At 44.1% G+C, this 23,379-nt stretch overlaps 1 protein-coding gene across 1 annotated transcript in view; it reads right to left on the bottom strand.

The window, feature by feature from the left end:
* The window catches only part of frem1a (Fras1 related extracellular matrix 1a), a 76,831-nt gene that overhangs the window by 24,966 nt on the left and 28,486 nt on the right, over positions 1–23,379 (bottom strand). The window contains exons 9-16 of the mRNA XM_061959148.1: positions 22,662–22,804; positions 16,025–16,224; positions 15,864–15,954; positions 14,677–14,844; positions 14,394–14,602; positions 14,229–14,322; positions 13,670–13,922; positions 3,995–4,168 (exon numbers count right to left, since the gene is read on the bottom strand). Coding sequence (XP_061815132.1) covers positions 3,995–4,168; positions 13,670–13,922; positions 14,229–14,322; positions 14,394–14,602; positions 14,677–14,844; positions 15,864–15,954; positions 16,025–16,224; positions 22,662–22,804 — 1,332 coding nt within the window. The remainder of the gene's footprint in view (positions 1–3,994; positions 4,169–13,669; positions 13,923–14,228; positions 14,323–14,393; positions 14,603–14,676; positions 14,845–15,863; positions 15,955–16,024; positions 16,225–22,661; positions 22,805–23,379) is intronic.

Here is a 23,379-nt window from a genome sequence, read left to right as displayed (position 1 = left end):
TCCACAACCTGTGACGTCACGCGCATATCGTCTGCTACTTCCGTTACAGGCAAGGCTTTTGTATCAGCGACCAAAAGTTGCGTACTTTATCGTCGATGTTCTCTACTAAATCCTTTCAGCAAAAATATGGCAATATCGCGAAATGATCAAGTATGACACATAGAATGGACCCGCTATCCCCATTTAAATAAGAAAATTGCATTTCAGTAGGCCTTTAAAAGCAAGTAATTGTACGATTTATTTTTTTAATGTATTTTTTTGTGGTAGTGGCTGCTGTTGGCAGAAGCTCTGTGCTCTTGTGTCATCATTTTGTGTTCTGATGTTTCCGTCTTGTTTTCATGTGGGGTTTTTTTGCCTTTTGGTTCGGGACCCTTTGGGACTGCGTGACAAGGGGTGGCACTTTTGTGACTTCTGCGGTGCTTTTTTGTGAACTTCCGGATCTGCCTCCCGGGAGCCTTTTGGTCATGGAGACCAGCTGCTGGGTCTCTGCCACACCAGAGTCGGTTGGGAGAGACTGGAGGAGATGCGGATGAAGAGACAGGGCTGCGGAGCTGGCGCTGAGTGCCGGGACGGACAAGCTTCACGGTGTCTTGGCTGAATGAGCAGGTATCGGACACCTCGGTCTCCTTAGACGTATCCTCGCTCATCCATGCGGACTGGACACTGGCCGAGAGTTAGTGGGCGGCCGAGAGTGGAGTCGGCTCTCTTGGTTGCTGCTCCTGTCTCTGGCCATGCTCTCCCAACCCCAGTAGACGATGGCATGGAACACCGCAGAGGCCACCACAGTGTTTATGTTTTTTTGTTGTTCTTTTACTGTTGTGGCTGTGTGTAGACGTGGCTGGTTGCATCAGCTCTGCTATTTTAAAGGGGAACATTATCACCAGACCTATGTAAGCGTCAATATATACCTTGATGTTGCAGAAAAAAGACCATATATTTTTTTAACAGATTTCCGAACTCTAAATGGGTGAATTTTGGCAAATTAAACGCCTTTCTATTATTCGCTCTCGGAGCGATGACGTCACGTTGTGACGTCACATCGGGAAGCAATCCGCCATTTCCTCAAACACATTACAAACACCGAGTCAAATCAGCTCTGTTATTTTCCGTTTTTTCGACTGTTTTCCGTACCTTGGAGACATCATGCCTCGTCGGTGTGTTGTCGGAGGGTGTAAGAACACGAACAGGGACGGATTCAAGTTGCACCAGTGGCCCAAAGATGCGAAAGTGGCAAAAATTTGACGTTTGTTCCGCACACTTTACCGACGAAAGTTATGCTACGACAGAGATGGCATAGAAGAATATCGACCCTAGCTTCCCTGGCCTGCTGACATCAACTCCAAAACTGGACAGATCAGCTTTCAGGAAAAGAGAGCGGATGAGGGTATGTCTACAGAATATATTAATTGATGAAAACTGGGCTGTCTGCACTCTGTTGCGTTTTGGACCAGTTGTTCCTCCCAGGGAATTCAAGTCACAAGTCGCTCCCACGCTCTTTACGACACTTAAAGCTGAGTTGAAAAACCACCAGAGACAGAATAGGTATTTTGTAATATATTTGCAAAGCTTTGCATATATACATTGACACCAGTCCAGCATAGAACATTCAATAGCCCCGCTAAAAATGGTCTGCCCTCCCGACCAAAACCCTCTCCCCTCTTAAATCTCTCTAGTCAAAACACATGCACATTATCTCTCTTTCTTACATTCCAAAGCTTCAAGGTTAACACACACAGTTTACTTGCAGACAAACAGAAAGAGAACAAATGGAAAAACACGAGCTGTTTTTAAATATGACTATGGTTTAAAAGAAGTAACACTTAAATTCGGATATATGTAAATATCTGCCTCCGACAACTCTCAAAGTGCATGTTGTTGCCAAATGTATTTCATATGCTGTAAACCTAGTTCATAGTTGTTAGTTCCCTTTAATGCCAAACAAACACATACCAATCGTTGGTTAGAAGGCGATCGCCGAAATCGTCCTCGCTTTCTCCCGTGTCGCTGGCTGTCGTGTCGTTTTCGTCGGTTTCGCTTGCATACGGTTCAAACCGATATGGCTCAATAGCTTCAGTTTCTTCTTCAATTTTGTTTTCGCTACCTGCCTCCACACTACAACCATCCGTTTCAATACATGCATAATCTGTTGAATCGCTTAAGCCGCTGAAATCCGAGTCTGAATCCGAGCTAATGTCGCTATAGCTTGCTGTTCTTTCCGCCATGTTTGTTTGTGTTGGCATCACTATGTGACGTCACAGGAAAATGGACGGGTGTATATAACGATGGTTAAAATCAGGCACTTTGAAGCTTTTTTTAGGGATATTGCGTGATGGGTAAAATTTTGAAAAAAACTTCGAAAAATAAAATAAGCCACTGGGAACTGATTTTTAATGGTTTTAACCCTTCTGAAATTGTGATAATGTTCCCCTTTAGTGTCCTTTGTGTTCTTTGATGTTTCCCTCTTACACACATGTTTATGTGTGCTATGGCTATGAGGTTTCCTTTTTCCTTGGCCTCAGTCTGGACCCCCTCTCCAGGGGCCCAGTCTTAGACTGAATTTTTTTTTCTTCTCATCTCCCCTCCCCAGCGTTTACCTGTTTATCACCTTTTTGTGTAAGGGTCGTCGGAAATTGGCAGACCCGTCAGCGGTCCTGTTCTGTCTCCCTGTAATGTTTGTCTGATCTTGAATGGGATTGTGCTAAAAATCTTAAAGGGGAACATTATCACAATTTCAGAATGATTAAAATCATTAAAAATCAGTTCCCAGTGGCTTATTATATTTTTCGAAGTTTTTTTCAAAATTTTACCCATCACGCAATATCCCTAAAAAAAGCTTCAAAGTGCCTGATTTTAACCATCGTTATAAACACCCGTCCATTTTCCTGTGACGTCACATAGTGAAGCCAACACAAACAAACATGGCGGAAAGAACAGCAAGCTATAGCGACATTAGCTCGGATTCAGACTCGGATTTCAGCGGCTTAAGCGATTCAACAGATTACGAATGTATTGAAACGGATGGTTGTAGTGTGGAGGCAGGTAGCGAAAACGAAATTGAAGAAGAAACTGAAGCTATTGAGCCATATCGGTTTGAACCGTATGCAAGCGAAACCGACGAAAACGACACGACAGCCAGCGACACGGGAGAAAGCGAGGACGAATTCGGCGATCGCCTTCTAACCAACGATTGGTATGTGTTTGTTTGGCATTAAAGGAAACTAACAACTATGAACTAGGTTTACAGCATATGAAATACATTTGGCAACAACATGCACTTTGAGAGTGCAGACAGCCCAATTTTCATGAATTAATATATTCTGTAGACATACCCTCATCCGCGCTCTTTTCCTGAAAGCTGATCACACTCCGGCAGATTCAATGGGGGTCTGGCGGCAGATTTCTTTGACTTTATCATTGGAAATGCATCTGCTTTGAGTGTCGCAGGATATCCACACATTCTTGCCATCTCTGTCGTAGCATAGCTTTCGTCGGTAAAGTGTGCGGAACAAACGTCCAATTTCTTGCCACTTTCGCATCTTTGGGCCACTGGTGCAACTTGAATCCATCCCTGTTCGTGTTGTTACACCCTCCGACAACACACTGACCATGATGTCTCCAAGGTACGGAAAACAGTCGAAAAAACGGAAAATAACAGAGCTGATTTGACTCGGTGTTTGAGAAAATGGCGGATTGCTTCCCGATGTGACGCCACGTTGTGACGTCATCGAAAGGCGTTTAATTCGCCAAAATTCACCCATTTAGAGTTCGGAAATCGGTTAAAAAAATATATGGTCTTTTTTCTGCAACATCAAGGTATATATTGACGCTTACATAGGTCTGGTGATAATGTTCCCCTTTAAATTCCCCTCAGGGATTATTAAAGTATTTCTGATTCTGATTCTGATTCTGAATTTGAATCGTACAAACCCTTGTGTTAATAAAAACAAGTGAGACTGAGACAACTTGAAGTGGCGGGTCCGGTAGAGGGACGCACCTGTTCTGAGTGAGGGTGGCTGGCTGTTGACTGGGAAAATGGTTACATGAAGATCATGCACAGGAAGCGCTGTTTCTGGTCTTCCATCACAGCATGAAGCCAACTGTTCCGTTTCGCCATCAGAAATCACAAAGCTGATACTGTCATGTTGAGGAGTGAGTCCAATCTCCGGCCCTAAAAAACCACAAACAAGCTTAGTACCGGACCTAGAACAACGGGCTCAAACTCAATTGCACAGGGGGACAAAATTCAAAGCGCACTGAATGGTTTTATGAATGCAGACATGTTTTCACATACTCTTCTATCAATGGACCTTTTTTTAACACTTGTGTAAAGGTAAATTGCATTTAAAAAGGGGGGGAAAAAATCCATGTTCATCCGTTCTTCGTTCCTGCTTGTAGAGTTTCGATTTTTAGTCAATATTTGGTAAATCAGTATTTGCTGATTTACCACTTCCTCCTAATCCTTTGAACATCTCGACCAGGGTTTTTCAACCACTAGTGTACCGTGAGATATTGTTTGGTGTGCCGTGGGAGATTATGTAATTTCACCTAATTGGGTTAAAAATATTTGTTGTCATCCAGTAATTATAATCTGCAAATGTGCCGTTGTTGAGTGTCTGTGCTGTCTAGAGCTTGGCAGAGTAACCGTGTAATACTCTTCCATATCAGTAGGTGGCAGCCGGAAGCAAATTGCTTTGTAGATGTCGAGAACGACGATGATGGTTTGCAGGTAAAAAGGTGTCATGTCTGTGTAATCATGTTTTGTTTTAGTCATGTTTTGTTTAGTTATTGGACTCTTTAGTTTCTGGCTTTTCACTCCCTTGTCTTGTTTCCATGATTACCCATTAGTTTCACCTGTTCCACGTTTGGATTCATTGTGCACTCTTGTTTGTCACCATAGCAACCCATTAGTTTTCATCTGTCACGTCATGCACCTGTTTCACGTTTTGAGTCACGCACCTGTTTTCGTTAATCATGTCTGTAGTATTTAAGTTCATTGTTTTCAGTTTGTCTTTCTGGTGACATCCCACAATTATGCTCTACACACTCTTCCTCCTCTTAGATCATGCTTCATGTCCCATGCCAAAGTAAGATTTGTTCCATGTTTATAGTCTTTTTGGTTTCATAGTTTGTTCTCCGCCATTGTGCGCGCCTTTTGTTTACTTCTTTTTGTTTTAGTAATTATAAAATAAATTATGTACTTACATTCCCGTCTCGCCCGAGCCAATTTTCCGTTGCATCCCGGAAAAGCAAACACCCAGGACCAAGTCATGACAAAAGGTATCTTAAACCAAAAATAGACAAAAGGCGAGTGCGCTAAGAAAAAGCATTGAAGCTTAGGGATGGCTTTGCAAAACGAAGCTAAAACTGAACTGGCTGAAAAGTAAACAAAAACAAAATGCTGGACGACAGCAAAGACTTACGGCGTGCGGAGCAGACGGCGTCCACAAGGTACATCCGTACATGACATGACAATCAACACCAAAAACAGGAGCGCAAGACAAGAACTAAAACACTACACACGGGAAAACACCAAAAAACTCAAAATAAGTCACGGCGTGATGTGACAGGTGGTGACAGCACACCTACTTTGAGACAAGAGCTATAGTGATGCATGGTTGGTTATGGTTTGAATTCATATCCAACAATTGCGAGAACGACTTTTTACCGTCAATATCGGCTGCTGAGTTTCATTTTTTAATGTTTCCTGCTGGTGGTGTGCCTCGGGATTTTGTCAATGGAAAAAAATGTGCCTTGGCTCAGAAAAGGTTGAAAAACACTGATCTAGACAAAAGCTGCAATATTTTACATGCACATAAAACTTGTTTTTTTTTTAATTACGGTTTTGCAGATATTGGTTCAAGAAAATCCATTCAAAGAACCTATATCACTGATCTGATCTGCATCTACTCAGAGGTATGAACAAAATGTTTGATGATTAAAAGTCATTGATTAAAAGCACTTTTTTTTGGAATTTTGCCTATCGTTCTCAATCATCTAGGATTACCGCCACTACAAGCACCAACTACCTTGCGGCCACAGCTCCAATCAGCCGCCTCGACAATAGAGGCGCGGAACATGGTCCATTCGGACTCAATGTCCAGCACCTCCCTCGTGACATGTTCAAAGTTCTTCCGGAGGTGGGAATTGAAACACTCTCTGACAGGAGACTCTGCCAGACGTTGCCAGCAAACCCTCACAATGCGTTTGGGCCTGCCAGGTCTGTCCGGCATCCTCCCCCACCATCGCAGCCAACTCACCACCAGGTGGTGATCGGTAGAAAGCTCCGCCCCTCTCTTCACCCGAGTGTCCAAAACATGAGGCCGCAAATCCGATGACACAACTACAAAGTCGATCATGGAACTGCGGCCTAGGGTGTCCTGGTGCCAAGTGCACATATGGACACCCTTATGTTTGAACATGGTGTTCATTATGGACAATCTGTGATGGGCACAAAAGTCCAATAACAAAACACCGCTCGGGTTCAGATCCGGGCAGCCATTCTTCCCAATCACGCCTCTCCAGGTTTCACTGTCGTTGCCAACATGAGCATTGAAATCCCCCAGTAGAACGAGGGAATCACCCGGGGGAGCACTCTCAAGTACTCCCTCGAGTGAATCCAAAAAGGGTGGGTACTCTGAGCTGCGGTTTGGCGCGTAAGCGCAAACCACAGTCAGGACCCGTTCCCCCAGACGAAGGCGGAGGGAAGCTACCCTCTCGTCCACCGGGTTGAACTCCAACGTACAGGCTCTGAGCCGGGGGGAAACAAGAATTGCCACCCCAGCCCGTCGCCTCTCACTGCCGGCAACGCCAGAGTGGAAGAGAGTCCAGCCCCTCTCGAGAGAACTGGTTCCAGAGCCCTTGTTGTGCGTCGAAGTGAGTCCGACTATATCTAGCCGGAACTTCTCCACTTCGCGCACTAGCTCAGGCTCCTTCCCCCCCAGTGAGGTGACGTTCCACGTCCCAAGAGCTAGCTTCTGTAGCCGAGGATCGAACCGCCAAGTGCCCTGCCTTCGGCTTCCGCCAAGTGCCCTGCCTTCGGCTTCCGCCCAGCTCACATCGCACCCGACCTCTATGACCCCTGCTATGGGTGGTGAGCCCATTGGAGGGGGGACCCACGTTGCCTCTTCGGGCTGTGCCCGGCCGGGCCCCATGGGGACAGGCCCGGCCACTAGGCGCTCGCCATCGTGCCCCACCTCCGGGCCTGGCTCCAGAGGGGGGCCCCGTTGACCCGCGTCCGGGCGAGGGAAATCTGGGTCCTTGGTTTTTATATTTCATGGAGGTCTTCGAGCTGCTCTTTGTCTGATCCCTCACCTAGGACCAGTTTGTCTTGGGAGACCCTACCAGGGGGCATAAATCCCCCGGACAACATAGCTCCTAGGATCATTGGGACACGCAAACTCCTCTACCGCGTTAAGGTGGCAGCTCAGAGAGGAGATGAGTTTCCTCCGCCGGGTGGCGGGGCTCTCCCTTAGAGATAGGGTGAGAAGCTCTGCCATCCGGGGGGAGCTCAAAGTAAAGCCGCTGCTCCTCCACATGGAGAGGAGCCAGATGAGGTGGTTCGGGCATCTGGTCAGGATGCCACCCGAACGCCTCCCTAGGGAGGTGTTTAGGGCACGTCCGACCGGTAGGAGGCCGCGGGGAAGACCCAGGACACGTTGGGAAGACTATGTCTCCCCGCTGGCCTGGGAACGCCTCGGGGTCCCACAGGAAGAGCTGGACGAAGTGGCTGGGGAGATGGAAGTCTGGGCTTCCCTGCTTAGGCTGCTGCCCCCGCGACCCGACCTCGGATAAGCGGAAGAAGATGGATGGATGGATGGTTCTCAATCATTATGAAAGACATGAAGACGGATGGATTTTTTAAATTGCATTCTAAATATTTAATAAATGCGATCAAAAGTCAATGGAACCTATGGGAGCTGTTCAATTATGCCTATAAAGCCCCCCCAAAAATCCTCCATTAAGTGTTGTATACATGATGTAAATATATATGTAATGTAGCTACATTTATAATAACATTGAATATTTATGTATTTTGATAATTTTAAGCATCATTTCAAAAACGCATCACAATATTTTAAGGTTTTTTTTCATCAATGCAGACTTTACGAGAGCCGACAAACATAATCAAACATCACTTACCCTACAAGGTCTGCTGTCATAAGGATGCCGACTGCTAGGATGTTCATATATTCCCATTTAGACGAAGATTGACTCATAATCGGGGGAACAAGCGCTTTTTTTGCGTCGTCCTCGCCAATTCCAGGTCCTAAATGGCTGTCAAAGTGTCCCAATTTGTCAGATTATATTCCCAGCCATCTACTTTTCAGGTGAGATGCATGATTTATGATCAAGAATAAATTTACAGAGAGCAGCAGACCACTCGATGATGTACACATAGGGACACCTGGATGTTATCACGGCCCCGCTCTAAATAGTTTGTCTGCGTTAGCGCTTATAATAACAATATCACTAACACTTGTTAGTATATAAGTCACCAAATGTAAATGGAGTATTGTTGGTGCTTTTTGAATGGTTATTTATCGAGTTTTATGGGCATAATAGTGGACTTTTATTTATGTTTATTTAATATTTAGAATGCTTTAAAAAAAAATCCATCGGTCTGTGGAGGGGGGCGTGGTCTGCTGCGGAATGGGGTGTGCCAGGATCGGCCTCGAAGATAGCGACAGGTGAGTGGATGGCCCAGGTGGGCCTTGTTATCTAATCACCTGTCGCCTTTATTAGCAGCAGCCGGAATGAGACACGGAGTTGGAGTTGGAGTGGGAACCAGAGAGAGAGAGAGAGACCCGAACTCAGAGAAGGACTTTTTGCTGGAAAGCAAAAACCTTGCAGAGTTGATGAAAATAAAACAGTGTTACACCCTGAATTCCGGGCTCTCCTAGCGGTGTGTGGTGGTCCGAGGAACCCACTAGAGGGCAACCTCTACATGGTCATAATGTCTTTCATAACAATTGTGAATGATAGGCAAAATTCCAAAAAAAAGTACAGTTCCCCTTTAAGGGATTACAGTCACAAACTGAGGAGGGGGGATTTGTAACTTCAGTCGAGATGTTGATCAACAAGGGCAATTCCGGGAGTCTTATGCAGAATCTGGAATCTTTTTTCAGTCTGTTGTCTTTTCTCAGTCTGTTGTGGCCAGTGCCCAGTACTTCGCAGTGGTTTGCATATATAGTGTATATATAATATGTAAATATCACATATATGTTATATTTTATATTGCTACTATGGTACATTTTTAGTCTACTTTAAACCTTTTGTTTTCGCCCTCTTTTTGTGCCCTTGTGAGCATTATCCTTTCCAACCTTATCCTTTCTATCCTTTGTAACTGAGCTAGTGTGTGGAACAATTCCCCTTGTGGACCAATACAGTTTGTCTAAGTCTAAGTCTAAGAGTTGGCAAGCATGAGTCCAAAAAGCAAGTTGTGGAGGGGGGCGTGGCCTGCGGGCCTGCAGCAAAGCGGGGTGTGCCAGGACCTCAAAGTCAGGTATTTGTTATATTTTTGTCTTAAAAAAATACAATCATGTGTGCTTACGGACTGTATCCCTGCAGACTGTATTGATCTATATTGATATATAATGTAGGAACCAGAAATATTAATAACAGAAAGAAACAACCCTTTTGTGCGAATGAGTGTGAATGAGGAGGGAGGTTTTTTGGGTTAGTGCACTAATTGTAAGTGTATTTTGTGTTTTTATGTTGTTGTTTTTTTAATTTCTTGTGCAGCCCGATACCAATCGATCCACGGACCGGTGACGAGCGGCGGCCCGGTGGTTGGGGACCACTGGTCTGGAGGACCCACTGGAATTTGCAAATTGTGGAAGGCGATTGTGGAAGTCGGCTTCCAGTGGGTCCACCAAGGTGACAGCGACGGGTTATTAAATAATAAGGTCCACCTGGGCCATCTACGCACCTGTCGCTGACTTCGAGGTCGGTCCTGGCACACCCCGCTTTGCTGCAGGCCCGCAGGCCACGCCCCCCTCCACACAAGTGTTTCCCACATGCCTTGTTATCGTTACAATTATCACTTATGATGTGTCTTTAATGTATTATTTTGTAAGGACAGGGTTTAATAGTTACATTTATGTTATCTTTAGTGGTGTAAAATGTTATTATTGCTACTTTTGATGGTAATCTGACACCCTTAGTGAAAAATGGCTAGTGCAATGCATCCGATTAATACCACTGTGGCCTCTGATATCCATTGTAATACAGGTAAAAGCCAGTAAATTAGAATATTTTGAAAAACTTGATTTATTTCAGTAATTGCATTCAAAAGGTGTAACTTGTACATTATATTTATTCATTGCACACAGACTGATGCATTCAAATGTTTATTTCATTTAATTTTGATGATTTGAAGTGGCAACAAATGAAAATCCAAAATTCCGTGTGTCACAAAATTAGAATATTGTGTAAGGCTAATACAAAAAAGGGATTTTTAGAAATGTTGGCCAACTGAAAAGTATGAAAATGAAAAATATGAGCATGTACAATACTCAATACTTGGTTGGAGCTCCTTTTGCCTCAATTACTGCGTTAATGCGGCGTGGCATGGAGTCGATGAGTTTCTGGCACTGCTCAGGTGTTATGAGAGCCCAGGTTGCTCTGATAGTGGCCTTCAACTCTTCTGCGTTTTTGGGTCTGGCATTCTGCATCTTCCTTTTCACAATACCCCACAGATTTTCTATGGGGCTAAGGTCAGGGGAGTTGGCGGGCCAATTTAGAACAGAAATACCATGGTCCGTAAACCAGGCACGGGTAGATTTTGCGCTGTGTGCAGGCGCCAAGTCCTGTTGGAACTTGAAATCTCCATCTCCATAGAGCAGGTCAGCAGCAGGAAGCATGAAGTGCTCTAAAACTTGCTGGTAGACGGCTGCGTTGACCCTGGATCTCAGGAAACAGAGTGGACCGACACCAGCAGATGACATGGCACCCCAAACCATCACCCAACCATGCAAATTTTGCATTTCCTTTGGAAATCGAGGTCCCAGAGTCTGGAAGAAGACAGGAGAGGCACAGGATCCACGTTGCCTGAAGTCTAGTGTAAAGTTTCCACCATCAGTGATGGTTTGGGGTGCCATGTCATCTGCTGGTGTCGGTCCACTCTGTTTCCTGAGATCCAGGGTCAACGCAGCCGTCTACCAGCAAGTTTTAGAGCACTTCATGCTTCCTGCTGCTGACCTGCTCTATGGAGATGGAGATTTCAAGTTCCAACAGGACTTGGCGCCTGCACACAGCGCAAAATCTACCCGTGCCTGGTTTACGGACCATGGTATTTCTGTTCTAAATTGGCCCGCCAACTCCCCTGACCTTAGCCCCATAGAAAATCTGTGGGGTATTGTGAAAAGGAAGATGCAGAATGCCAGACCCAAAAACGCAGAAGAGTTGAAGGCCACTATCAGAGCAACCTGGGCTCTCATAACACCTGAGCAGTGCCAGAAACTCATCGACTCCATGCCACGCCGCATTAACGCAGTAATTGAGGCAAAAGGAGCTCCAACCAAGTATTGAGTATTGTACATGCTCATATTTTTCATTTTCATACTTTTCTGTTGGCCAACATTTCTAAAAATCCCTTTTTTGTATTAGCCTTAAGTAATATTCTAATTTTGTGACACACGGAATTTTGGATTTTCATTTGTTGCCACTTCAAATCATCAAAATTAAATGAAATAAACATTTGAATGCATCAGTCTGTGTGCAATGAATAAATATAATGTACAAGTTACGCCTTTTGAATGCAATTACTGAAATAAATCAAGTTTTTCAAAATATTCTAATTTACTGGCTTTTACCTGTACATATGGTCTATGGGTATGAAATATCAGGCGGGTGTAGCTGGAGTTAGTTAGGGTTCTTATTTGCTGGAACTGTTGGGTCTGATGGGTTTGTTGGTCTGTCCGTCTGTGAGCCACATAACTCAAAAAGGTATGGGCATAGTTTGATAACGCACAAGTGATTACATTTTGAAGGTTGTTGGTGTCACCGTCTGGATTCAGGATTTTTTAAGAATTCTTTACCATTGGGAGATAGGACCTCAAGAAGGATTTAAATGATTTAAAGGACTATTTTATTTCACTTAATGATCCTCCTTACAATTTGGTCGGAGAAACAGGTGAGGACATTAATCATGCCCAAATTCAGGGATTTTTTTTTAATCAGACTTAGGCCAGCCAGTGTGGCTATGTAAGTGTAAGTTGCTAAGCCTCAGCCACTGATGCCTTAAGAGTTCACGCTTGACATTTAGTAGACAGCTCGCGCTTTTAGCTCAATGCCTAGCGCTCTTTCCCTTTCTCAATTTAGATTCAAACCCAAGGTGGGACAAATTAGGGGCTGGACCAGATGGGTTTTCTTTGAGACAACCTTTTAGAACATTGCAAAATTCAAATTTCCTGCCTATTAACCTGTACTTTTTCACTGACGTCCAAATTACCTCTGTATTTTTCAAATTCTGGTTATGGCCCTGCACACCCGCACCCTAATCTTGGCAGAGCCTCCCATTTTTGCAGCAAATTCCTAAAACACTAGAGCGTTACTATTATATAGAGGAACTAGGTCCAGCGTAAACACATTGGCAGATCCTTGCATCCTTGACATCTCAACTTTCTAAAGGCCAGCGTCCATGGAGTGGAAACTTGTATTTGTCATTGCAAGACTATTTTTCCTGAAATTTGTGGCAAAAGAAACAAACCAACAACAAATGTCCATTGCAGAGGATGCCATTTCACAAAGAATAACAGTGTAGGGAGAAGTCCAGTCCCCCAGTGCTTAGCTTTCTGGGAATACGGCCCTTAGAACAATTTAGCTCTGTCTAGACCATCCATGGTTTGTAAAATCCAGGTAGAGAACGAGATTCTGTCCCAGGTGGAGGAGTTTAAGTATATCGGGGTCTTGTTCACGAGTGAGGCAAAGATGGAGAAGGAAATCAGCCGGAGAATCGGAGTAGCTGGGGCAGTATTGCAGTCTCTCTGCCACACTGTTGTGACGAAACGAGAGTTGAGCCAAAAGGCAAAGCTCTTGGTCTACCGAGCTATCTACATTCCTACTCTTACCTATGGTCATGAAGTGTGGGTCATGACCGATAGAATAAGATCGCGGATACAAGCGGCCGAAATGAGTTTTCTCAGAAGGGTGGCTGGCATCTCCCTTAGAGATAGGGTGAGAAGTTCAGTCACCCGAGAGAGACTCGGAGTAGAGTCGCTGCTCCTTCGCTTGGAAAGGAACCAGCTTAGGTGGTTCGGGCATCTCGTGCAGATGCCTCACGAGTGTCTCCCTAGGGAGGTCCTCGTTGCACGTCCCACTGGGAGGAGACTGCGCGGCAGGCCAAGGACCAGATGGGGGGATTACATCTCCTCTCTGGCCTGGGAACGCTGCGGGATTCCCCAGGAGGAAGTTGCAAATATTGCTCTGGAGAGGGAAGTCTGGGGGTCTCTGTTGGAGCTGTTGTCCCCGTGACCAGATTCCGGATAAGCGGTTGCAGATGGATGGATGGATGGATGGATAGACCATCCATCACTCCAGAAAATGGACCTGGAGGCTAAGATGATCTTTTAGGGACTGTAAAAGCATATATATTTTAACACATGCCGCGGGAAAACAGATGGAAGAAGAGCAGACACCCCCATGTACTCAATTAACTTCTTCTGCTTGCCTGTGTGTTTGTAGCTAATAACACTGGCGACGATATCCGCCTGAACAAAGTGATCCACGACAGTGCCGTTTCTCAGCACCAAACCCTGAGAGGGCTGCCGAGCTATCAGGAAGGAAAGGCTGTTGTTGTCACTGTCAATGTCAGTAGCGCAGATGTACTCAGCAGTAATGACAGCTGTGTGTCCTTCATCACAGTTAAGTACGGGTTTCAAGCCAGGAACCAAAACTGGTGCCTCGTCATTGATAAGCATTATCTGAAAAAGAAAACAATCAAAGATTGCGTCAGATGCAGAAGTTCTATGTGAACGGTGGAATATAAGAGTCTTAGACACCGCATGCACAGAGACCCAGGTATGGCCCGCATCCCCATCAAACAGGACAACTTTGTGAAAATGGTTCAGCAAGAATAACTATCTGGTCCTCAACACTAGCAAAGACCTAAGTAAGTAGATACTTGGGCGGATTTTAAAAGGATTAGGACTTCTGGTACTTTGTTCCAAGAGTGCAGTTTCATAGGGGAAACGGACCAACCTGGTACTCGATGTAGTGCAAATACTTACATTTACTTGTAGACTAAAACTGATCTTATTGGTTCCATCAGTGACTGCAAAGTCAATGTTGTCCTCTGCAGTTTCTGAATTGTCATGGTTGTACCTGAAAAGTAAACATTACTAAGTCTCAGACCAGCCTTTGCCCGAGTCTAAACAAGTTGACCACATACTGACCTAACTATATGGCTCGTCAGGTCATGCAGGCTAAAATCGTGTCCCGGTTTTAGAGGCAAGCTGTTCAGCTGCAGGGTTCCGTGCTTCGGTTCCCTCAGGAGTTCCAACCTCAATACATCTTTAACGGAGTCCACATCTGACAATATTAGATGTTCCAGGCCCAGCAGGCTACTCCCACCTTCATCTACCACTAAAGGGTTGGTAATGACCTAAACCCAGACAATTTTAAACATGACAGCAGAAATGATCACCACTTTTTGCGGAGGTGTTACAACACCCGTACCTGCGGTGGTTGGTTGTCCACTGGCAGCACAGTGACATTAAAGCAGATTCCATCCAGTTTTTTGCCATGTTGGTTTGTTACGGAGAGAACAAACTGGACGTGTTGAGGAAAGGGACCAATATCAGGGATAGGAGGCATGTAGGCTACTTTCATGAAGTTGATGGCATGCTGAATACAAGAGACACAAAGGGACATTTTACGGTTCCAATGGTTTTAATAGTGTCTTATCTTATTATTTTAAGGCTAATACAACTAGAGAAGTGTAAACTAGCATATAGCTTTGTCCTTAAAAACTGAAACTTTTGAAAACTTTGGCGGAGGTGAATAGTCCTAAAAACCCTGTCTTCAATTTTTCATGTGTGAGCAAACGCAAAAACTCCCTGAGCATTTAGTGGAGCACATTTGAGCAACATCAGACGTGCACACTGTGGCCATACCAGCGGCACACATGTCCCAAAACTGACTTAATAACAAGTTAAATGTCTTGTTGTTGTGATCAAATGATAGCAATCCTTTCCATGAGATTATCCTTTTAATATTCTGTAAGTGATTTGGCCGATTTACAATGAAAATAACGAAACATCTAATCTTTCATGAGCTGTGTACGAGTATCGTATTTCTAAGTGGGGGTCCTGCCTTGAAAATAAATGTTACCCCTTTCAGAGATCCCATTTAGTTCTGCTTGAAACATTCACATGTTGCACAATGAGATGTAAGCATGGGATAAAGTGTACATTCCTGTAACTTTCTATCCTGTAAATTAGTAACAGCATTTCAGGATACCATCCATCCATCCATTTTTTTTACCGCTTATTCCCTTCGGGGTCGCGGGGGGTGCTGGAGCCTATCTCGGCTACAATCGGGCGGAAGGCGGGGTACACCCTGGACAAGTCGCCACCTCATCACAGGGCCAACACAGATAGACAAACAACATTCACACTCACATTCACACACTAGGGTCAATTTAGTGTTGCCAATCAACCTATCCCCAGGTGCATGTCTTTGGAGGTGGGAGGAAGCCGGAGTACCCGGAGGGAACCCACGCAGTCACGGGGAGAACATGCAAACTCCACACAGAAAGATCCCGAGTGCAGGATCGTATTGTGAGGCAGACGCACTAACTCCTCTTCCACCATGCTGCCCATATTTTTGGGACAACAAAAAGGATTTAAAAAAAGCTAAGTTACCTGCGTGAACAGCTTCAACACTGGTGCATTGGCGTCTTTGACAAACTTGGGTATGCTGTCCACAAGGAACAACCTTCCGGCGTCTACACTGCTGCTTATCATAAGACAAACAAATAGGGTATTGTTTTATAATGTTATATGTATCGCTATGACGTACTTACCTTTGGCCGTCTACGTAGAAAGGCAGAGTTGTAACGGCGTAGGTGACATCGCCATCTAGTGGTGACTCTTTGTCTTGGAAATAAAGGTGCTCCTGTGTCAAAAGTACCACATCTGTCTCTTTGACCACGAGACACCGCCTGGTACCTGGAACCTCTTTAGGTGGCTGTTGAGGTTTGCTCTCAATGTGTAGTACGATCACCTGCACGACATCGGATAAAGGCGGAATGTTACGAGAAAAAGTATACTTGGAAATTGTAACTTGATGAAAAAGTTCAATAAGAATTGAGTCATACTACTACGGAAGAAATGTTGTAAGGTTACAATAATGGAGGTGGAATATTCAGACATGACATTAAAAACATTTTTTGTGAACATCAAGTTGTATTGTTATGAAAAAAGTAATATTGCGTGACATAATTTTGAAATAATTTTTTCAAAGAGCATCCATCCATCTTCTTCCGCTTATCCGAGGGCATCAGCCTAAGCAGGGATGCCCAGACTTCCCTCTCCCCAACCACTTCGTCCAGTTCCTCCCGGGGGATCCCGAGGCGTTCCCAGGGCAGCCGGGAGACATAGTCTTCCCAACGTGTCCTGGGTCTTCCCCGTGGCCTCCTACCGGTCGGACGTGCCCGAAACACCTCCCTCGGGAGGCGTCCGGGTGGCATCCTGACCAGATGCCTGAACCACCTCATCTGGCTCCTCTCGATGTGGAGGAACACCGGCTTTAATTTGAGCTCCTCCCGGATGACAGAGCTTCTCACCCTATCTCTAAGGGAGAGCCCCACCACCCGACAGAAGAAGCTCATTTCGGCCGCTTGTACCCGTGATCTTGTCCTTTCGGTCATAACCCAAAGCTCATTACCATAGGTGAGGATGGGAACGTAGATCGACCGGTAAATTGAGAGCTTTGCCTTCCGGCTCAGCTCCTTCTTCACCACAACGGACCGATACAGCGTCCGCATTACTGAAGACGCCGCACCGATCCGCCTGTTGATCTCACGATGCACTCTTCCCTCACTCGTGAACAAGACTCCGAGGTACTTGAACTCCTCCACTTGGGGCAAGATCTCCTCCCCAACCCGGATGACAGAGTTTCTCACCCTATCTCTAAGGGAGAGCCCCACCACCCGGCAGAGGAAGCTCATTTCGGCCGCTTGTACCCGTGATCTTGTCCTTTCGGTCATAACCCAAAGCTCATGACCATAGGTGAGGATGGGAACGTAGATCGACCGGTAAATTGAGAGCTTTGCCTTCCGGCTCAGCTCCTTCTTCACCACAACGGACCGATACAGCGTCCGCATTACTGAAGACGCCGCACCGACGCACCGATCCGCCTGTCGATCTCACGATCCACTCTTCCCTCACTCGTGAACAAGACTCCGAGGTACTTGAACTCCTCCACTTGGGGCAAGATCTCCTCCCCAACCCGGAGATGGCACTCCACCCTTTTCCGGGCGAGAACCATGGACTCGGACTTGGAGGTGCTGATTCCCATCCCAGTCGCTTCACACTCGGCTGCAAACTGATCCAGTGAGAGCTGGCCAGATGAAGCCATCAGGACCACAACATCTGCAAAAAGCAGAGACCTAATCCTGCAGCCACCAAACCAGACTGCTCTTTTCAAAGATAGTATTTTCAGAGAGAATAATGATTTTATTGTGAGTGTTCCCAAAAATTACCGTATTTTTCGGACCATAGGGCGCACCTGATTATAGGGCACACTGGCGATGAACGGGTGTATTCAGGTCTTTTTTCATACAAAAGGCGCATTAAAGGGGTCATATTATGATTTTTTTTTGTCAATTTAAAACACTATCTTGTGGTCTACATAACATGTTTTGGTGATTCCTTTGTGAAAGTGTTGCATAGATTATGTTTTACAGATCATCTTTAAGTAGCTTTCCAAGCATCTCTTCAGGAATCGCCGTTTTGTCTTACAGCGGCGTTGGCACATGTCAACAACATCGATACATCATCATCATCATCATAAAGTTCACCAAGAAAAAAAGACAAAGCGCCATTACTGAGACAGAAAAGCAGAGTAAAAAGGAACTATAGGCGTAGGAACCTTTCATTTAGAAAGCACTACACAGCACCGTGTCACTGGCCCAACCCTTCACTCACCAGGAACGTTGTCATGAATATATTACAACATCTTTTACTGGGATAGTTTTATTGATGTAACTTCCTGTTAGGAAGGGTGGAATTAAAAGAGCTGAGCATTGATTGAAAGGTTTCGCACTTTCTTAAACTCGACTAAAACCCTTGTCACGTGGGGGTCGGGGTTCGTTCTCTCGGGATGCAGACGGATCACTCCGGACGAAGCGTGTAGGTAAGGAAATTATTTATTCCTCATAAATCATACACCATACAAAGAAACAGGAAGCGTGCTGATCGCACGTGAAGCTAAGGTACAAACTTTGCGACATAAATCAAGAAACATAGAAACAAGAAATAACCCTAGGTGCCTGTTGCATACAGCAAACAACGAAGCCAGACAGAGTGTGGCGAGCAATGTGAATAAACAGCTCTCTGATTAGTGCCCGGCAGCAGGTGAACGTGCCGAACACTAACCAGAAGCAGGTGAAACCAATCAGTACCCATTGTGACCAAAACAAACCCAGGAGTGCACAAAACCGGAACTGATAGAGTCCAAAACTAACAGTACATGACTAAACAAAACATGATCCAGGTCACGGATCATGACAACCCTAGATCTGTTTGCTGACATCATTGGTTGAATACCAACTGGCGAGAAACTAAGTCCTCGAAAAAGACGAGTTACGACTGCTGATGCTCACTAGCATGATACAAGATGCTTTATTTGTCATTGCACTTAAAACGAGATGTGTTTAAAGTCCATCCATCCATCCAATGAAAATAACAAAATGTCTAGTCTTTCATGAGCTGTGTACTAGTATCGTATTTCTAAGTGGGGGTCCTGCCTTGAAAATAAATGTTACCCCTTTCAGAGATCCCATTTAGTTCTGCTTGAAACATTCACATGTTGCACAATGAGATGTAAGCATGGGATAAAGAGTACATTCCTGTTACTTTCTATCCTGTAAATTAGTAACAGCATTTCAGGATTCCATCCATCCATCCAAATTTTACCGCTTATTCCCTTCGGGGTCGCAGGGGGTGCTGGAGCCTATCTCAGCTACAATCGGGCGGAAGGCGGGGTACACCCTGGACAAGTCGCCACCTCATCACAGGGCCAACACAGATAGACAGACAACATTCACACTCACATTCACACACTAGGGCCAATTTAGTGTTGCCAATCAACCTATCCCCAGGTGCATGTCTTTGGTGGTGGGAGGAAGCCGGAGTACCCGGAGGGAACCCACGCAGTCACGGGGAGAACATGCAAACTCCACACAGAAAGATCCCGAGCCCGGGATTGAACCCCAGACTACTCAGGACCTTCGTATTGTGAGGCAGATGCACTAACCCCTCTTTCACCGTGCTGTGTTTAAAGTCAATCCGTCCAAACAGGACAGGACGCTAATGGGTCGCCACACTGCAACAGCTGAACATTGCTAACCTAGAGAAAAATGCGACAAATGCAGAGGATGAGGATGAAGATGTGATAGAGAGTTGATAAGCAGGTAGTAACCAAGAAGTAATAGCTAGGTTTAATCCTATTTAAGCCAGACTGAAGGAAGTGTTTGCTAGGCCAGATCAACAGCACGAGTGCATGCTTTTACTAATGTGGTAAATTATACCGTGTACCATTTTCTTATATGATCGTGAACTAGCATCTGTTTGTATTTGGTCACAGAATCCTTTAGAGGATTATTCTACTAAGGAAATATGCCCTTAGATAGCTTCAAAAGTGCACATATCCATCACAAGGACTCTAGAGAGGAAGAAGTGTAAAGACATTAGCAACCTCTGGTAGGAAGCCCTCACAGGTAGGAGTAGAGGATCAGGGTCGGAGGTCACCTTACTCAAACTGATCAGAGGAATAATGTCAGGGAAAGATTGACTGGCCAAACAACAAAGGCTCCAAGGCTAGAGTTACATAGAGTGTGGGTCTTCGTGTAAGACACAGTTTAGGCACAGTGGTCCAAGAGGACATCAGAGGAGTAATCAGGCCCATACTCTTTCTCCTGGAAGCTGCAGTTCCAGTCTGAGGCTCGCTGAAACAAATAAAGCTTTTTGTTCGGCCATTCCTCGTTGGCGTCTTCTTGGCTCATCACCCATCATACGACCATCAAATATACAACACTTTCACTAGAATTGTACTATTTTCCAGTTACGACTTTATTCGTGTATCGTTACAACTGTTTTTTCTCGTCATTTGACACATTTTCTCATATCTCTTTTCACATTTGTTTGTCCTCAAAAGATTAATAATCCTTTTCCCAAAATTACACTACTGTACTACAACTACAACTTACAAACCCCGTTTCCATATGAGTTGGGAAATTGTGTTCGATGTAAATATAAACGGAATATAATGATTTGCAAATCATTTTCAACCCATATTCAGTTGAATATGCTACAAAAACAACATATTTGATGTTCAAATTGATAAACTTTTTTTTTTTTGCAAATAATCATTAACTTTAGAATTTGATGCCAGCAACACGTGACAAAGAAGTTGGGAAAGGTGGCAATAAATACTGATAAAGTTGAGGAATGTTCATCAAACACTTATTTGGAACATCCCACAGGGTGTGCAGGCTAATTGGGAACTGGTTGGTGCCATGATTGGGTATAAAAGTAGATTCCATGAAATGCTCAGTCATTCACAAACAAGGATGGGGCGAGGGTCACCACTTTGTCAACAAATGCGTGAGCAAATTGTTGAACAGTTTAAGAAAAAACCTTTCTCAACCAGCTATTGCAAGGAATTTAGGGATTTCACCATCTACGGTCCGTAATATCATCAAAAAGTTCAGAGAATCTGGAGAAATCACTGCACGTAAGCGGCAATGCCCATGACCTTCGATACCTCAGGCGGTACTGCATCAAAAACCGACATCAGTGTGTAAAGGATATCACCACATGGGCTCAGGAACACTTCAGAAACCCACTGTTAGTAACTACAGTTGGTCGCTACATCTGTAAGTGCAAGTTAAAACTCTCCTATGCAAGGCGAAAACCGTTTATCAACAACACCCAGAAACGCCGTCGGCTTCGCTGGGCCTGAGCTCATCTAAGATGGACTGATACAAAGTGTAAAAGTGTTCTGTGGTCTGACGAGTCCACATTTCAAATTGTTTTTGAAAACTGTGGACGTCGTGTCCTCCGGACCAAAGAGGAAAAGAACCATCCGGATTGTTATAGGCGCAAAGTTGAAAAGCCAGCATCTGTGATGGTATGGGGGTGTTTTAGTGCCCAAGACATGGGTAACTTACACATCTGTGAAGGCACCATTAATGCTGAAAGGTACATACAGGTTTTGGAGCAACATATGTTGCCATCCAAGCAACGTTACCATGGACACCCCTGCTTATTTCAGCAAGACAATGCCAAGCCACGTGTTACATCAACGTGGCTTCATAGTAAAAGAGTGTGGGTACTAGACAGGCCTGTCTGTAGTCCAGACCTGTCTCCCATTGAAAATGTGTGGCGCATTATGAAGCCTAAAATACCACAACGGAGACCCCAGGACTGTTGAACAACTTAAGCTGTACATCAAGCAAGAATGGGAAAGAATTACACCTGAGAAGCTTAAAAAATGTGTCTACTCAGTTCCCAAATGTTTACTGAGTGTTGTTAAAAGGACAGTGGTGAACATGCCCTTTCCCAACTACTTTGGCACGTGTTGCAGCCATGAAATTCCAAGTTAATTATTATTTGCAAAACAAAAATATATATATATGAGTTTGAACATCAAATATGTTGTCTTTGTAGCATATTCAACTGAATATGGGTTGAAAATGATTTGCAAATCATTGTATTCCGTTTATATTTACATCTAACACAATTTCCCAACTCATATGGAAACAGGGTTTGTATTTTCTCGTATTTCTCATTTATTATGAACTTTTTCTTTTTTTTTTTTCTTGTTCAACTCTCTATTGTATTCTCATAACTACAATGTCCTTCATCATAAGTTTACATTTTTCTCAGTATTCGTATATTTACAGGTCTTTTAAATGTGTTAAACATATCAGCTCAGTGATTAAAGGAAGCTTTTTCCAGTTCAGAAGTCTTGCTAAGGTGAAACAAACATTTTTTCAAAGGGTCTTGAATATGCTTCTTTTTCTCATGCATAACTATTACAATTATTTTTATGTTGGCCTTGACCAGTCCCCTATGCATGGACTAAAACTGGTCCTAAATGCAGCTCATTGTCTGTGCTACAATCACATCGTCCCTGTGCTTGCATTAGTCCTCCGATTTCAGTATCAGGACCAGTCTCTTTTACGTTTCCCTAGGATTAGAAAAAAAAAACCTAAGTTTGCAGGCCTAAACTATGGAACTGGCTCCTTCTGCAAATTCAACGTCTACATCTATGTAGCATCAAGTCAGCATTGATTTTTTAAATCAGCCCATTTTTATGAACTAGTGTTGAAATTGTCATTGTATTATCTTATCATTGCAATTTTTCTCATGAATTTCCAACACATTTCCTGTTTCTCTTTATTCGTGCTTAGCATTTTCGACTGCGATACATACCTGAGGTTCTGACAAGTTTGGGGGATCCTGGATATCGGATAGGACCACTTCAAACGAGTCATCGAGCATCTCATTTCCTGTGTGTCGGTAATAAATCATAGACTGAGAGAGGTCCCTCTGGAGAAATTTGCTGACATTGTAACCTGGATGATATCAACAGAGAAAATTAAAGTCACTCAATAGGTATCCATTTTTTCTTTTATTTTTTTCATATTTTTCATATGATCCGGTATCATAATATCATGAAAAATTCAATTTTTAGGGAGTTCTTAAATTACAATTGTGGGGCAAATACCATATAAAATGTTGAGAAAAATATTGTGAAGAACAAAGTTTGAATAGTCAAAGACGTTGAAAGGTATTTCTGGTCTTGTCACCCTCTACCAGGCAGGAGGGCGACACGGCAGTGCGGCTGGATCAAAAGAGATGTCGGGTACGCTTAGCTGAACAAAAAGTTGCTTTATTACAAACCCCGTTTCCATATGAGTTGGGAAATTGTGTTAGATGCAAATATAAACGGAATACAATGATTTGCGAATGATTTTCAACCCATATTCAGTTGAATATGCTACAAAGACAACATATTTGATGTTCAAACTGATGTTGCAAATAATCATTAACTTTTGAATTTGATGCCAGCAACACGTGACAAAGAAGTTGGGAAAGGTGGCAATAAATACTGATAAAGTTGAGGAATGCTCATCAAACACTTATTTGG

Source organism: Nerophis lumbriciformis, linkage group LG05, assembly GCF_033978685.3.
Source record: "Nerophis lumbriciformis linkage group LG05, RoL_Nlum_v2.1, whole genome shotgun sequence".
NCBI classification, from domain to species: Eukaryota; Metazoa; Chordata; class Actinopteri; order Syngnathiformes; family Syngnathidae; genus Nerophis; species Nerophis lumbriciformis.
This window is presented reverse-complemented; position numbering and strand designations above follow the sequence as displayed.